General features: G+C 52.3%; 2 protein-coding genes across 3 annotated transcripts in view; both read right to left on the minus strand.

Moving 5' to 3' along the window:
• Nucleotides 1-636: 636 nt before the first annotated feature.
• On the minus strand, nucleotides 637-8,263 carry LOC102484576 (sperm flagellar protein 1-like). Of its 2 annotated transcripts, none has more exons than XM_014587238.2 (7): nucleotides 8,016-8,263; nucleotides 7,219-7,330; nucleotides 5,885-6,035; nucleotides 5,438-5,504; nucleotides 4,919-4,979; nucleotides 4,749-4,812; nucleotides 637-1,000 (listed from the first exon to the last, which is right to left on the minus strand). In XM_014587238.2, the coding sequence occupies exons 1-7, from the start codon at nucleotides 8,152-8,154 to the stop codon at nucleotides 857-859; spliced, it is 738 nt and encodes a 245-aa protein (XP_014442724.1). In that variant the 5' UTR covers nucleotides 8,155-8,263; the 3' UTR covers nucleotides 637-856. The 2 variants fall into 2 exon arrangements, with proteins under 2 accessions (XP_014442724.1, XP_014442723.1); XM_014587237.2 differs by having other exon boundaries at nucleotides 4,740-4,812; nucleotides 8,016-8,261.
• Nucleotides 8,264-9,602: 1,339 nt separating this feature from the next.
• The window catches only part of ADAM8 (ADAM metallopeptidase domain 8), a 17,792-nt gene continuing 11,059 nt past the window's right edge, over nucleotides 9,603-16,335 (minus strand). The window contains exons 18-24 of the mRNA XM_014587225.2: nucleotides 16,270-16,332; nucleotides 15,484-15,598; nucleotides 14,769-14,958; nucleotides 14,161-14,226; nucleotides 13,820-13,870; nucleotides 11,500-11,577; nucleotides 9,603-9,794 (exon numbers count right to left, since the gene is read on the minus strand). Coding sequence (XP_014442711.1) covers nucleotides 9,735-9,794; nucleotides 11,500-11,577; nucleotides 13,820-13,870; nucleotides 14,161-14,226; nucleotides 14,769-14,958; nucleotides 15,484-15,598; nucleotides 16,270-16,332 — 623 coding nt within the window. The 3' untranslated portion in view covers nucleotides 9,603-9,734. The remainder of the gene's footprint in view (nucleotides 9,795-11,499; nucleotides 11,578-13,819; nucleotides 13,871-14,160; nucleotides 14,227-14,768; nucleotides 14,959-15,483; nucleotides 15,599-16,269; nucleotides 16,333-16,335) is intronic.

Genomic DNA, 16,335 nt, shown 5'->3' on the forward strand with positions numbered 1-16,335 from the left:
TGCTATAGGGCGCGTGCACTCACCAGACAGACAGAGACAGACAGAGACAGAAAGCGAGAAATCATCCCCCAGTGGGGATGGCCATGCCACAATCCCTTCTCCACCATTCTCCTCTCGGGATCTTGGGCACGCACGTACACGTGCCCGGTGTGAGTTTAAGCCACCGGGTCCAGGACTCGAACCATGGTCGACTACGTGGGAGTCCAGCGACATAGCCATTACGTTAACTACTGGTCCCAAGGTTGGGGTTCTTGAAGCCAAGGAAGGGTGAGGCTCTGGAGCAGCCAACTGGGCCCAGGTCCTCATAACCATCTGACCCCCCCCCAAATCTAGCAGGGATGAGCCCATCTGAGAAGACTGTTGTAGACTGGGGACAAGCACACTTTTCTGGAGAGCCTCTGCCCAGGCTTTGTGTCCTTCCTTCAGTAGAGAACACGGAAAGACTGGACACATACCATTTCTACAGAGTCTCTACAGTGCTCCAGTGTAGTGGGGTTATTTTGAGCCTCAAGGTTGACTACACCGCAGGTCACAGGCCCCATCCCACCATTAGTAACAAGACCCCGAGGTCTGAACACACACACTAGGACTTCATGTGCTAGTTAATGTAACATATAAAACATCTCAGAGACTTGAATCAGACCTAAGTCTTTTTGTCCAAATCTGTTTCTGGAGTGACAAGAGCCTTGGATGACACTTAGTGGAAACTTCTGGAAGATTAGCCACTGAGGGAGTCCCTCCCCCCAACCACTTGTATTTTTTACATAGATGTCCCTGTTCTGGGCCTGCTGGACAGTACATGGCCACACCCAGGAAAATCCTCTGGTCTTGGGGAGGTTTCAGGTGGGGTTCAAGTTCAGGGTTTAGCTGCCTTGGGAAGAGTAGCTCCTCCAGGGGGTCCCCGGCGCTGTTCCTGTCCACATCTCCTCATCAGCTCGCCAATCTTCTGGTCCTTCAGCTTTACCAGATGCTCCAGCCTGACAACCTTCATCTGCAAAATCTTCAAAAAACACACAGAGGGACCAGCAGTTGGCATGATGGCTATGTTGCTGGACTCCCATGTAGTCGACCGCAGTTCGAGTCCCGGACCCGTTGGCTTAAACTCATGCCAGGCGCACGTGTGTGTGTGCCCAAGACCCCAAGAGGAGAATGGAGAAGGGATTGCAGCGTGGCCATCCTCCCTGGGGGGTGATTTCTCGCTTTCTGTCTCTCTGTCTTTCTGGTGAGCGCATGCGCCCTATGGCAAAAACCTCTCCAAAAAACCAAAACAAACAAACAACAATAAAAAGGCAGAAAAATACTAAAGAACACCAGGTACATCCAAGGAAGCCCCATCTGTTGCCAGCCAGCATCCAGCATGTCATGGCAGGGCCACGGGCCAAGGTCAGACCAAAGGCCCTCTCACAGATACCTAGGAAAGAGGTAGACATCAGGCTCACAGGACCCGGGGGGAGGCAATGGGCCATGGGAGGGGCTGGTTTTCCTTCCCTACCCTCTTCCTGCTCATTCCCAGGTCCCAGGCGTCCAGAGTGGCCAGACCTCCTGAAGCCTTCCGGGCCTCCCAGACTGCGCCCACTTCTGCACACAGCTGGAAGGACCAGGCTGTGGGGCAGAAACCGAGCCCAGCTTCAGGTACCTGGTGGATGCTCAGAGCATATTTGCTGAATTATTGACTAAATGAATGTACCACAGCTACACAATTATGTTCAGAGTTCAATTCTAAAAGTTAGTAACTGAAAAATGCTTGAAGCTGAAGGTGCAAGATGAGGTGCCAAGACTCCATGGCCTCCCTACCCTGTCCTTGGCTCTCCTCCCTTGGGCATAGCAGTTCAGAAGGGCTCTGGCTGCAGGCATGGGCCCTCCAAGCCTCCTTCAAGGATGAACACACCCCAAACCTTCCCTTCCCAGACACATGGATGTAGCCTAGTTCTAGCAGGTAAGAGTGAGAATAAGCTGGATTTGAAAGAGTTGATCTGGCTGAACACCATATTTTTAAGGTGAAGATAAGTGAATTGGCCCACACATAGGTAAGACTGGACAGCCTGACGTGGGATGGCAAAGGGTCAGTCCCTTAGCAGATCAAGCAAGATGAGGCTCCTCTGTGAACTCACAGGGACCCAGCAGGTCCATCACTGCCTCAGATGGCCTGTGCACAAATGTTCTGCTCCCCACACACACAGTACCTCACTCAGCGACCAACTGCAGAGGCAGGAGCAGCCCAAGGCCAGCACACTCAGTGAGCACTGTCCAGCATGATCAGCTCCTGCCCCTGCACGACCCAGGTTGCTCACTCGAGCTTGCTGACCATTGCCAACTAACTCCCACACGACTCCCCCGGGTTTCTAGATCCTATGGTGTGTCTCTCACATCAGTAGCAATTATGCAAACAGCACTAGATTATGTCACCATTGTAAATGGCAGATTATCTGTCTTTCACTCTGGGTTTCATAAAATAAAATAGGTATGATCCCTTTGTCAGTATGTGGGCTAGAGCCAGGAGTGGGCAGTGAGGGGCTAGCAATGACCATGCAGTGGAAGCAACTTCATTTCTCCTTGTTACTTCTTCTCCACTGTCCACATCCAAAGCCACATGATGATATCATTCTCCTGTTCTCTTTTTTTTGAGATGTTTTTGCTATAGGGCGTGTGCATTCGCCAGAAAGACAGAGACAGAGAGACAGAAAGCAAGAAATCATCCCCCAGGGGGGATGACCACATCACAATCCTTTCTCCTCCATTCTCCTCTTGGGATCTTAGGCACACACACACACGCACACGCACACGCACCCGGTGTGAGTTTAAGCCGCCAGGTCTGGGCCTCGAACCACGGTCAACTACATAGGAGTCCAGCGACATAGCCATTACGCTAACTGCTGGTCCCTCATTCTCCTGTTCTCTTAAAAAAACAACTTATTGGGCCAGCAGGTGGTGTAGCAGTTAAGGTGCTGGACTCCCACTTGGTCATCCATGGTTCAAGTCCCAGACCCAGTCGCTTGAAACTTATTCCAGGCACGTGTGTATACGTGCCCCAAATCCAGGGATTACAGTATGGTCATCCCCTCAGGGGGTGATTTCGCCCTTTCTGTCTGTCTCTCTGGCAGCTGTATATACCTATAGCAAAAATCACTCAAAAAAAAAAAAAAAGAAAGAAAGAAAGAAAGAGAAAGAGTAAGGAAAGAAAGAAAGAGAGAAAAAGAAAGGAAGGAAAGAAGAAAGAGAGAGTGATGAGGAGGGAAGGGAGAGAGGAAGGGGAGGAGAAAGTAGGGAGGGAAAGAAAGAGAAAAATATCTGGGGACCATTCAGGAACTGCTATGCCATTGCCAATTCTGACAGTCCCTTTGATGCTGAGACCAACCCAGTGTGGCCCTCACCTCCACCCTCCACATATTGTCTTTTTTTTTTTTTTTAAGAGGTTTTTGCCTTAGGGCATGTGTGGACACCTGAGAGAGAAAGAGACAGAGACAGTGAAAGAGAAAGTGAGAACCATCCCACCCCTCAAGAGGGACGGCCATGCTGCAGTCCCTTCTCCTTCATTCTCCTGGGATCTTAGGCGAGCACACACAAACACCCCCCGCAGGCCCTTCTCCTCCATTCTCCCCCTGGGATCTTAGGCACACATACACACACACAAACACACACACACACACACACATACCTGGCGTGAGTTTCAAGCCACAGGGTCCAGAACACGAACTGTGGTCAGTCATGTGGGAGTCTAGTGATATAATTGCTATGCCATCTGCCGGCACTCACCTTTTTTTAAAAGAGATTTTTGTTATAGGGTGCATGCGCTCGCCAGAGAGACAAAGAGACAGAAAGGAAGAAATCACTCCCCAGGGGGAATGGCCATGCTGCAATCCATTCTCCTTCATTCTTCTCTCAGGATTTTGGGCATGGACACATGTGTGACCATTGCCAACTCCCCGATAACTCACACACACACACACACACACACACACACACCCACCTGGCATTAGTTTCAAGCCGCTGGGTTCAGGACTCAAACTGTGGTCAACCACATGGGAGTCCAGCACATTAACCACTATGCCATCTGCTGGCCCCTCCACACACTGTGCCCCTACCATAGGGCAGGGAAACGAGGGCAGCCAGGGGTTTCCTCGGTGCAGGAACACTAAAGATCCTAGGTGGAAAGGTAGACACAGGTGTACACTGACAGCCAGGTTGCACTGCAGAGCCATGTGCACACCACAGAACTGGTTTATGTCCACAAAAGCAGTTGTGTGTGCCAAGCAGGGAGTGTACCACATATTTACGAGGAACCCCAGGTTGGGTGGGTGCTTCCTGGGCCCCTGGACCCTCTGGCTGAGTCTCCTGTGCTAATGCAGACAGGGAGAAGGGGCTCGACTTGGGCTAGTGTGGGAGGACAGGCAGGACACTCTTGGCCAATACCTCCTTCCCCATCTACTTCCCAGGTGCTCACCACAGGAGGGGGACACTCTCTGCTCCCTGACCTGGGCTCCCATGGCCTGAGCTGACCAGCTAATACTTCTGGATGATGCGCCTGTGGCCTCATTTGTACCTCTCCCCCCTTATTAGGCTCCAGGACTGATAAGGCTGGGTGGTGAGCACATGATGGTCTATCACACACTTTTGTGGAAGAGGGTTAGTGAAAACAAAGGAGGTGCTCTCTCTGAAATGCTGATTGTCCGTCCCTCTGCTTCCTGATCCCTCAGCTCACAGGGTGTCCAGGCAGTGAGAGGCACCCAGGTCGGCCCTACCTTAACTACCTCCTGCAGGATGGCCAGCGCCTGCTCCTTGTCCTCCAGCAGCTGCTGGACACCGGGGTCCCCGCTGAAAGGCAGATGCCATCCTTGAATCCAGCTGGTAGAGGACAGGGGATGGGCTGGGGGTGGGTGAGAGGTAGGACAGGTACAGGGTCGGAGAGCCAGTTACCCACCCTCCACAAGCACTGCAGCCCATCCTCTCCAGAGCCCCGTGATTCTGAAGGGTGTTCACGCCTGTGTGATAAACAAACACTGTGAGCTCAGGGCCTCCACCTCAGAGAGCAGCCCACCCAGCAACAGCAGCTCACATGGGTGGGATCAGGGCTCTGCCCCTATAGCTCTATGCAGGGGCTTGGCTTTGGTATATTGTAGGGACTCCTGGATACCTCTCACCAGATTCCCCATTTGGCAACGTGTCACTTGAATAATGACCACCCTGCATGGGGGGGGGGCTGGGCTCCCACTCAGGGTTTGCTCTAGGTGTTAATGGAGCCAGGCTACCTTCAAGGCAAGGAGTTGTCCTCAGAGGCCAGCTAGGCCCACTGAGTCCCGTGTACACCTGAGCACACCTGCCCTCCCTTGCAGTTGTGTAACTCACAAGTGCAACATGCCTCATGTCTATGGTGACATCCTTTACAGGAGGCCCAGAGGGGCTGACAGACTTGCCCGCATTGGGGGTGTGTGAATACTACCAGTGTGTGGGGGGGTGGTAAGCTCTGCCCAAGGTCCAACAGCATCGACTCTGGACAATCCTGGATCCTGCAGATTTGAAAGGTTGCAAATGTGACATGTGGCCAGGGGAAGGGCCATACCTGCCTCATTGCCAACATTATCTCCTGTGGTTTCCCAGTCACTACAGGGAGAGGGTATGGCCTGGACTGCTGCAGGTGGGATGGCAGCTTTGGAAGGAGCAGTTCCAAAGGGCGTTCTCACTGCCCAAAGGTATTTAGGCCAGGCTGGGAAGGGGGCCAAGGGTCTGGGAAGGGTGCAAGCCTAGGCCAGGACTGCAGTTGAATCACGGGGCCACAGGGCTCACTATTTACTTCTTGGCTTTATTCTTATACAGGTTATTCAACTGCATGCAAATACCGACAGCAACAGCAGGAACTCAGGCTTTACCGATGGGCACCAACACGTACAGCTGTGCTGGGTGGGTTGGCGAAAGCAGCACCACTCTCCACCTTGTCCCTCAGCACGCACAAGATGGGCTCGATGGCTCCAGGCGTATTGGCCACCACCTTACGGATGTCAGTCTCTGAGACACAGAAGCGCAGCTTGTGAAAGACTTTCCTGCAAAGATGGCAGGGGGCACGGCCCTCAGAGCAGTGTGCTCCACGGGGTCAGTGCTGGGCTGCTGTCCTCGGGCCACAGAGTCAAGCCTGGCTTTCTTCAGAGGACAGAGGCTTGAGCTAAGGTCCTGTCCAGCGGGCAGTGTCCTATCAGGCGTTCACAGAACACTATCCCCTGCCATCAGGCGGGGTTTGTCCTCCTAGGCCAAATGTCTCAGGGGCTCTCAGGGGAGTCCCCTTCTTCCTGACTGAATTGTCCTCTGCTCCATGAGGAAGTCCTGCAGGTCCACCTCTAAAGTATCAGGAATCTGATTTCTCCTTACCATTTCTAGTGCTGACATTGCCCTTGCACTGGTAGGTTTGGGCTGCTGCCTCCACCTCTCCTGAGTCTACTCACAGCCCTTTGGAATTCAAGTCCTATCAGAATCTGCCCAGGTCACAACGCTGTGGTGCCACTATCTCCAACTAGGCTGGAAGCCCCATCTCAGCATAGCTTCCAGGGCTCCTGGGCTGGCCATGAGCCTCTCAGCCCTGCCCTCGGGGCTCCCTTGCCCCACAGCTTTGTTCCTAAGCTCTCTAGGTAAGCCCATCTGCCCCACAGGGATTGTCATTCTCCATGCACCCGCCTTAACACCACCCGGCAGCTCTGCTCACTCTGCTCAATGTACTTCCTCTGGGGTCCTTCCAGGTTCCCCACCTCTGACATCTGTCTGCCCAACCTCGGCTCACTATTCATTTTACACCTGACACTCTGGTGACTCTTCATCACCCATGTGCAAACCACCAGGTTCTCAGCTCCAAAGACAGGGATCTATCCGCCGCCATGTCAGCAGGCCGGAGCAGAGCCCAGCACCTAGAACAGTTGCTAAGTGAGTGAAGAGTGCAAGGCTCAGGTGAGCAGGGCTAGTGCTGACAGGGCTGATCTGGCACGGAACTCCCAGGCTCCCCCCTGGCTGCTGATGAGATTCTGATGGAGAGGACACACACGATGAAGCAGGCGCCAGGAAACTTGTCCCAGAAAGGCCACCAACCCAGGGTCAGACTTGGAGGGAGGAGCTTCCAGAGAGTGAGGAGGCTTCAACAAAAAAAGGGAAGGTGGCCAGAGTGCAGGGGCCTGTGCAGAAACCTGGCATGGACAGAGCTGGGCTGGGGACAGTGGCCCACCCAGTGCTCGGATCGCTTGCCTGTTGAGGATGCTCCAGTTGCTGAGCTTCTGGTCCGTGTTGCAGGTGGGGATGTAGTTGTGCAGGTCCACAAGCCGGGGGTGGAAGTGCTTCACAATCTCTGCTAGCATCACTGTGGATTTGTGGGCGGGGTGGGGGTGCAAGGTCAGCCTCACCTAGGAAACTAAGATTTGCTTGTTTTCTTACATCACTGCTGTCTCCCATGGCCTCTTCTGGTAGATGAGGACAGAAAAGAGACCAGAGAGAAAGAGGAACAGGTTTGTCCCCAGAGATACCAGGCCCCTGCACCTGGCAGCTGGGAGGACCAAGTGCTAGGATTCACGGTGCTGAGACAGGGCAGGAGCTCCCACAAGGAGTGGGTGCCCCCTTCGGGGAGAAGGTGGTAAGATGAGCAGCTGAGGGAAGCAAGCTCGAGTCCTGCCACCATCCTCCCCAGGGAATAGGGGGGGGGTACTGAGGAGGACTCCCCAACAATGGGTTTACGTGGCCCTTCTCCACACACCAGAATCCTCTGGAACTCTCATTGTGGTCGGACACCCTCACTTTTTCCACCCTTGAACCCTCAGCGCGCCCTTCATCCCCCTATTCTGGAATCTTCTGCATTTTGCAGGGCCCCCAGGAGACACTGCTTGTGGCTGGCCGTCCCATCCGACGGGCCCAGGCTGGAGGCTCTTGTTGCCTCCCTCGGCCTCGGTACCCCATGCAGGTCGGGACTGGTGGTTCCCCTAAGTGGAGAGCTCCAGGCCTGAGCCGCCGGCCTACCAGTGTCCTACGACCCCCACCAGACACGCCCTCACCGCCGTCGCTGAAGTCCCGGGCCAGGTGGCGTTTGGGGCGACTGAGCGGAAGCCTGTCCAGCCAGGCGTACAGGCCGCGAAGGGCGTTTGGCGACAGCGGCGAGAGGGCAGAGGGGCTCTGTCTAGCAGTGCCGAGCATAGCGGGCTGAGTGTTGAGGCCGTTGCTAGGGAACGGGGCCGGAAGGGGCGGGGCTTTGGGCTGTTGGTAGAGTGCGTTGTCAAGAGATGCGGTCAGATGCGGGGCTTGCTGTGGCGTCGTTGCCAGGAGCGGGGTTGTTACCCGGTAATGTTAGGTTCCAGTTCTTGGGTCTGACTAGCCCTGCCCCCACTGGGAATGTTTAAGGTAGGGGAGAGTTTTTTGTTTTTAATATTTATTTATTTTTTTGGAGAGGTTTTTTGCTATAGGGCGCGCGCGCTCGCCAGACAGAGACATAAAGCGAGAAATCACCCCCTCCAGAGGGGATGGCCACGCTGCAGTCCCTTCTCCATTCTCCTCTTTGGATCTTGGGCACCCACGCACACGCACCCGTTGTGAGTTTTAAGCCACCGGGTCCGGGTCCGGGACGCGAACCGCGGTCGACGTGGGAGTCCAGAGACATAGCCATTACACTAACTGCTGGTCCCAATATTTATCTGTTTATTTGTTGTGATTTTCAAGCTGCCGGATCTCAGACTGGAACCGTGATGAACCATGTGGGAATCTAGTGTCTTAACCACCATGCTGGCCCTCCTGAAGGGGAGAGTTTAAGATTAAAATCTAGGGAGAAAGGAAGGTAAAAATAGTTTGACTTGATCTGTTTACAGCAACCAGTTTAACAAGCATCAGACCCTTAAATCTTGTAAGTTGAAATCCGCTTTAACATGTGCTCTTTTCCACTGACCCAATGAAATATCCCTTTATTTAGAATTTGTCAATAATTTATTAGTAAAACACAGAATTTTCACACTTAAGGCACAGTTTTTCAGCTCTGTTGAATGTACCTAAGGTTTCAAGGGAATCAAAAAAAGAGCTAATTCTCCCACAGTTTTTTTTAAATAAAGGTGCTCCCTACACCTAAACACACATGCATGCACACACACACATACACACACACACACAGAACCACAGTTTTTCCTACTTAGATCTCATGGGAAACAGGCTCCTAAAATTGAAGGACTTAGAGCCTGGATGTAGATACAATACACTCACTGACACCCTCTTAAAAGGAAAAACGCCCAAAGCTAACCTGATCTGGGAGAGGGGATCATCAGGCAGTGAGCTCTTCCTGATGAGCAACATAAACACAGGCCTGGAACTAACAGGTGTGTAGAGCAACTGGGAGCTTAGGAGGCCTGAATGCAGGTATAGAAGCTGGAGGGGGTGCATCCCTTGCCCTTGACAACTAGAAGGCCGGTGGTCACCTAGGCATGTACATGGCAGCTGATAGCTCATCCCCACCCTACTGGCTGTAAATGCATGTATTGGGGCTAAGCTAAGGGGGGTGAAAAGAGACTGGCCATGAAGAACTGGATTGGCTCCTGCTGGACAGCAAGAGCCTACTTGGCAAATGCATTCCTGAGGTCAGACCAGCAGGAGAGAGTCCAATCCCAAAGTCAAACTGAGAGCCTGTGGATGTGGACCAGGCATGCTGAGGAGCTTGGCTCTTCTACCGTGACTTTTCCAAACTTCCAGGCAGGTGTACATGTACCCCTCACGGTGCTCTGAGAGCTCCATCTCTGTCACCTCCTTTGGACAGGAGGCACGGGAGGCTTCAGAGCAACCTTTGGGCCAATGGCCCCCTTGAAGGAAGAAAAGAGAACTGATATTAAAATCTACTGGGGCCAGCAAGTGGCGTGGTGGTTAAAGCACTGGATCCCACATGGCTTACTTCATGGTTTGAGTCCTAGACCCAGTGGCTTAAAAATCAGGCTGGGGAGACCAGCAGGTGGCATGGGTGGTTAGAGGTGCTGGACCCTCAACTCACATGGCTGACTGTGGTTCGAGTCTCGGACCTAGGGGCTTGCTTTCTTGCTTTCTCTTTCTCACTCTCACTCTATCCCTCTGGTCAAATTAAAATAAATAATTATTTTTTTAAAAAACCACACTGGGAGTTGGGGTGGTGGTTGAGGCGGCAGTACTCCCACATGGCTGACTGCCCTTTGGGTCCTGGGCCTGGCACCTTACTTTCTCACTTTCCCTCTTTTTTCCTCTGGTCAATTTAAAATAATAATAATGATAATCTGATAAAATTAAATAAATAATTCTTTAAAAAAATCATGCCAAGCACATGGGCATGTGTGTCCGAGCGGAGACTGGAGAAGAAATTGTGATGTGACCATCCCCCCCAGGGGGTGATTTTTCACTTTCTCTCTGTCTCTGTCTCTCTCTGCTGAGTGCACGTGACTTATAGAAAAATTAAACAACAAAAACGAAACAAAACACCTACTAAGACCAGCCTCATAGCACAGTGGTTAAGTGCCGTCCACTGGGAGCCAGATCCCATATTGCTGACCACAGCTGGAATCCCAGCCTCAGTGGCTTGAGGAGTAGGCTGGGTACATGTGTTTGCATGCCCAAAATCCTCATGGAAGGCAGAAATGGATAAAATAAGAACTGTACTATGACCACGTCCCATTGCAGGGTGTTCTCTCGCTTTCTTTCTCTGGACAAGCTCACAGCTCTGGCAGTTATAGAAACAAAAACCAAAAACTTACCTAGTACAAAAATGAATCTTTCTTGCTTCTACATTTCTTTTTTTTCTTTTAAAGACTTATTTACTCAATTTTTATCATTATTACTATTATTTAATTTACCAGAGACAGAAATGGAGGGAAAGTGAGAAAGCAAGCTACCAGGTCCAGGACTTGAACCACATCACCATGCCATGTGCTGGTCCGCTTCCACATTTCTTAAAATTTACAATAGTTCCAGACAGCACGTGATGTGGTGATTAAGGTGCTGGACTCCCACATGGCTGACCGTGGTTCGAGTCCCGGACATGGTGGCCTGATTTCTCACTTTCTTTCTCTCTCTATCTCTGTCCCTCTCTGATGGCTATACCAAATTAGAAAATAATACTAACAATAAATAAATAAAATAAAATAAGCAATTCATTTTTAAAAATTTAGAATAGTTCATATAACAGTTCAAAGGCAGTATATACACAATGATGGTCACTGTGATAGCCCAATATTAATAGCAAACACTTATATAAAAGATGAATTTCTTACACTAGTGGGGAGAAAATAAAATTTACAGCCAGAAAAAGCTGCAGTCACTGAAAAGTCCTCTGACAGATTATAAGCAGACATTAAAATAAGTCTACAGCTAATGAATTTTCCATGTTTTTAAAATAATCACCAATTTTGTCAGTTTATCAGCCAATTTTTAAAGAAATTCCCCACCCTCCAGGGCAGTGCCACAGTCAGCCCACTGGGGGAGGTCTGCTATCTTTCGCCCCTGCACAGACACTGCACTGTGTGTGTATGTGTGGAGGGTGCTTACCTGAGTCAGGCCAGGCTTGGCTCCTCCAGTCCCAGGTTTGACTGGTGGCATTGGGGGTGCAGAGGTCGGCTTGACAATCTGGAAGGGGTGCAGACACAGCTGAGTGTGGATGCCACCTCAATGGTCTAGGCCCTCACCAGGGGCATGATCTTCCTCAGCACCTTGGAGCAAAGCTCCCTCTGGGCCTCTGCTCTGCTCCAGAATGGCCTGCCTTCACTGAGCTCTCTTTACAGAAAAACCCTTTGTGGCTGCTTCTACCCACAGACTAAAGCCCAAACAGAGCTGGGGATCAGTAGGTGGCATGATGGTTAAGGTGCTGGACACTCCCACACGGCCGACCATAGTTCGAGTCCCGGACCTGGTAGCTTGCTTTCTCACTTTCTCTCTCTCTCGCTCTCTCTGTTTTTTCTTTCTCTTTGGTCAAATTAAAATAAAATGAATGAATAAATAAAAATTAAAAAACAGAATATTAAAAAAAAAAAAATAGCCCAAACAGAACAGGGCTCCCATTCCTAGGCCCATCTGCCCGAACCCATCTCATAGTCTCATCTATGATACCCCCACCAAATCCCTACCCTTATAAAACTCTCAGATTGCCAGAACATAGATGTTTGGAAGCTGGAAAGCCAAGAATTAACCTAAACATGCATTTGTTTGCATTTCTGGGAGGCCAGGCTCTGGGGTGGAGGAGGAAGGCAACCAGGCAGAGCTGTGGTGCCTACCCTGTGTGCATGTCACCCTAGGCAGGTCGGCAGAGTGGGCCAAACATTTGTAGTTTTCAGCAGCTCCCAAGGATCCTGCTGAGCAGCCCATGGGAGATCCACAGGAGAACTCTTTTCCTCTTGCTGGGGAGGCACAACCTCCTTGCAGCCTTTGTCTCTGCCTGCTGCTCACGTGACTCTTACCACTTCCTTGGCCCGAAAGCTCTGCCCATCCTGCCCTGATTTTGCCTGTCAAGACTCCTCTTGGGACTATTTTTGAAACTCTTACATAAGTATAAAAGTAGTTCAGATAAAAAGTTAAAAAGGAAACAGAGATAGAAAATCAATAAGAAGCAAACACCACAGTAACGATTGCGGATAATGTTGACTGATAGCTGCTACAAAGTAGTAGGTCAAAGTTTAAGGGGAGGGCCAGTTCAAGACATGGTGGCTAAGATGGCTGGATCCCACATGACTGATGGTGCCATTCAAGTCCCAGACCTGCTGGCAAGAAAATCATGCTGGGCACCATGTATACCCAAAATCCTGAGAGGAAAACGGAGAAGGGATTGTGGCAGAGCCACCCACCCTAGGAGGTGCTTTCTCACTCCCCTCCCCCCCTTTCTTTGTCTGTCTCTCTCTGGCAAAGTGCATGTGCCCTATAGAAAATTTTTAAAAAAGTTTAAGGGGAAACAGTATTTAGAGTCAAAGTATCTCTCCAAAGGTATTTATTTATTTAACATTTTACTATAGGCACATGTGCTCATGGGAGAGAGATGGGAGTGGGGAGTGAGAAAGCATTCCCAAAGGGGGATTGCCACAATGCAATGCCTACTCCATTCTCCTCTTAGGATTTTGGGCATGCATACACATGTACTTGTGTGGTTTTCAAGCCACCATATCCCAGACTTGAACCACACAGTTGGCCATATGGGTTTCAGCCACCTTAACTACCACACCACAGCAGGCCCCATCCTGCCCTCTTTGTACCCACCACAATGAGGTTGGCAGAGGCCTCCCCAAAGAGGATGTCCAGCAACACTATGTGGGCAGCAGATCTGCTCGGCTGAGGCTTCTGTGCCAGACCCCAGAAGAGAAACCCTGGGCTCTTTTGCTGCCCCAGTGTTTGCTGGAAGCAGAGAACCTGTCTCCCACCAGGAAGTTAGTATGCAGGTCCTCCTCCAGCCAAGCCACTGCCCCAGAGTGACCATGAGGGCTAAGGCCAAGGCAAGGCCCCACTCCTCCCTACAGGGTTCCCAGGAATGAGAGAGGCACATAAGGTCAGACTCTCATGATTAGCGGAGAAGAGACTTTGGGCTTAGCCCAGGGACAGCATGAGAGGAAGACCCCCCAACATTGTAGGGGGATACTGAGGGAAGAAGAACCTGGGAATTAAACCTCAACTTGACCTACCAAGGCTCCAGTGACCCATATTTTGAAAGAGATCTTTTCAAAACTCCCAAAGCCTAATACTCAATTGAGTATTAGGATGGGGCTGGCCTAGTTTCTGGCACACTCTCTCAGTGCCTGGTGAGCGCCCCCTGCATTTTCTGTCCTGTAGGGGACCTTGGGCCTGTAGGAGGGGGGTGGTCCCTTCAAGTATGGTGGAATCCTCTTACCTGCTTGGGTTTCAGCTCTGGGAGGGGCTTGGTGGGTGGAGCAGCTCTGAGCTGATGGAAAGAGGAAGAGTCAGAACCTCACAAACCAGCCCTGTCCCTGTGTCTCTGAAGGACCTGAGACTGTACCTTTGCTCTCCCACAGCCTCCCCGAATCTGAGGTTCTGCTTAATGTCCTAGTGAGGGCAGGCTCACAACCCTTCTGTATGCAGCAGCTGCTACCTGGGACCCCTAGCCTAGGTGCAGTGCCTTCCACAGATGGGCCCCACCAAATATGGCTGCCAAGCCCTCCACTTCACAGATACCCTCCACCCAGCCTGGCTGTCCCAACCACCGCTACTCACCTGGTCTGGAGCCTGTTGGGTGTAGACAGGAACTGGGAAGGGTGGGGTGGACATGGTGGCTGGATGCTGCAGGGGACAGGGCCAGGTAGGAAGCAGGCATGGAGCAGAGCTCCCACCCCAAAACCCCCCACTAGTTCCAGGACCTAAGGGTCTTGCACCTCTCACACGGAGGAGGGGAAACAAAGCCCTTTTGTGGACTTGGGGAGGGGGTCTGTGCCAGCTCCCTGGTCCCTAAATGTGTAACCCTCACCCCTCACATTCGGTTCCCTCAGCCACGTGGATGCACATCCTGGAGCTAGAAAGCACCATGGGTGGCTGCACCTCAGTCCTTCCTTACACAGATCCCGCTGAGACTGAGAATATCTAAGCTGGCCTCTGAGCCACAATTAAGTCCAAACTCCAGTTCTGTCCCTGGCTCATGTGGGGCTTGGATATCCCACTCTTAGAGCTTTCTCTCCCACAAAGGACCACCATGGCAGCCATTCTCAGCCCCAGGGCTACCCTAGGGCCATATGAGTTAATTTACACAGAAGGGCTTTGTCTCAGCCCCTGGGACAAAAGGGTGGAGGAGCCAAGAGAGTCCCCTTATGTCAGGAGACAGTGCTTACAGCAGGGGGTGGCCACTTTGGAGTCACTGATGCAACCATGGGTGTGGGGTGCTGCCTAGGATGGGTTGGAGAAACCAGCTCTGGGGGGCCTGGAGTGGGGACTGAAGCTCCGCCCTTGGCTGGCACGCTGCTGCCCCCCGAGTGGAACAGGGGGTTGGAGAGTCCCATGGAGGTCTTGGGAGCTGCATTCCTGGGAAGGAAAACAGGAGGAGTCAGCACAGTGTGTCTTCGTCGTGGTGTCCTGGTCTCAAGACACAGGGGTTCCCAGGTCTGGGCTTCCCCAGTATCACATCCTCAGTCTAACTGGGGTCCCGCTCAGCTCCAGCAAAGTCCCAAAGAAGGTGGCAAGATGTGCAGGTCACAGCCATAAGAGACCAGGAGGTGGGTCTCTGAATAGGCAGTGACAGCTCCTCATGGCCTGGAGCCTCCATGGGTCACGCCAGGAGAGAGGCATGTGAAGACTACTGTGCACGTCTGCCCACTGTGGCTGGCCTGGTGGCCAAGGAGTTTCCTAGCTCCCGGCCCAGGCCTGCCTTAAGGAGGGTATCAAGGGGAACATCTTATGGTCATGGCTGTCTGCCTGGGGTGAACCCAGCTCCCCTGAGGGTGGGGCTTGTTGTGTGAAGAGCAGCTGTAGAGGCCATTTCCCAACAGCACCGAGCACAGGAAGTGCTTGTCACACACGCTGATGTGTTGTAACCTCCAGTGTCCTCACCTCTTGTGAATACGGTTCCAGCTCTTGCGATGGACAATGACGCCTGCCAGGATGACCAGCATGGCAACAAGGAGCACCAGAGGCACCAGCACACTGACCTGGAAGCTCCTGGGTGCTGTGGAGACACAGCTGCACGTCAACCTAAGGAAGTGGGGTCTAGGAGAATCCTCGGGAGACATAGCTGTTCTCAGCCCCCCATGGTCATGCTCTGGGCCATGGGGGCTTCTACTGCTGCACCTGCCCCTCTCCCCACACATGAAGACCCCTCAGTGGAGGACCCAGTACATTACACCAGTGCTCCCAGCTCTCTGGTAACAGGTTGGAGAGTGTGGCAGAAGGGGGTTCCAGGCCTATAGTGCCACAGGCAAGGCTGGGCCAGGCCCATGAGGCTATGGTGCTGTAGAGAGCTGTATGTTCAGTGGCCACTGGAGAGGAAGACTGTCGGGTGGGTGGCCCCAGGTTCCTGAGCCAAGGGAAGGCTGGAGGACATGGGCTGATGGTGGCCTAGAGGCTCAGCTCAGAGCTAGACACTGTCCTTGGCCCCCTTCCATGCCCTGTCCTTTAGGATAAGGCTTCTCATGTTGGCCCAAAATGGGAACACAGAATCCCTCCTGGGCCCTGCCTTATACCTGTGGATCAGTGGCCAGGGGCTGCAAACTGGAACCTTGAACACTATCCCTCATGGTTCCTGGGCATGCGGCTTATGCCTCAGCCCCAGCCTCATCATGGGGCCCCTATAGGCTCAGGCTTTGGGAGTGGGGTCTGCGGGGACAGCCTGGGCCCTACCTGAACGCCTGTCAGTCAGTAGCTTTGCACAATGGGGTGGGGCCCAGCCGGCGTGGCAGTGACCTT

The sequence above is a fragment of the Tupaia chinensis genome, unplaced genomic scaffold (assembly GCF_000334495.1).
Source record: "Tupaia chinensis unplaced genomic scaffold, TupChi_1.0 Scaffold000197_1, whole genome shotgun sequence".
NCBI classification, from domain to species: Eukaryota; Metazoa; Chordata; class Mammalia; order Scandentia; family Tupaiidae; genus Tupaia; species Tupaia belangeri.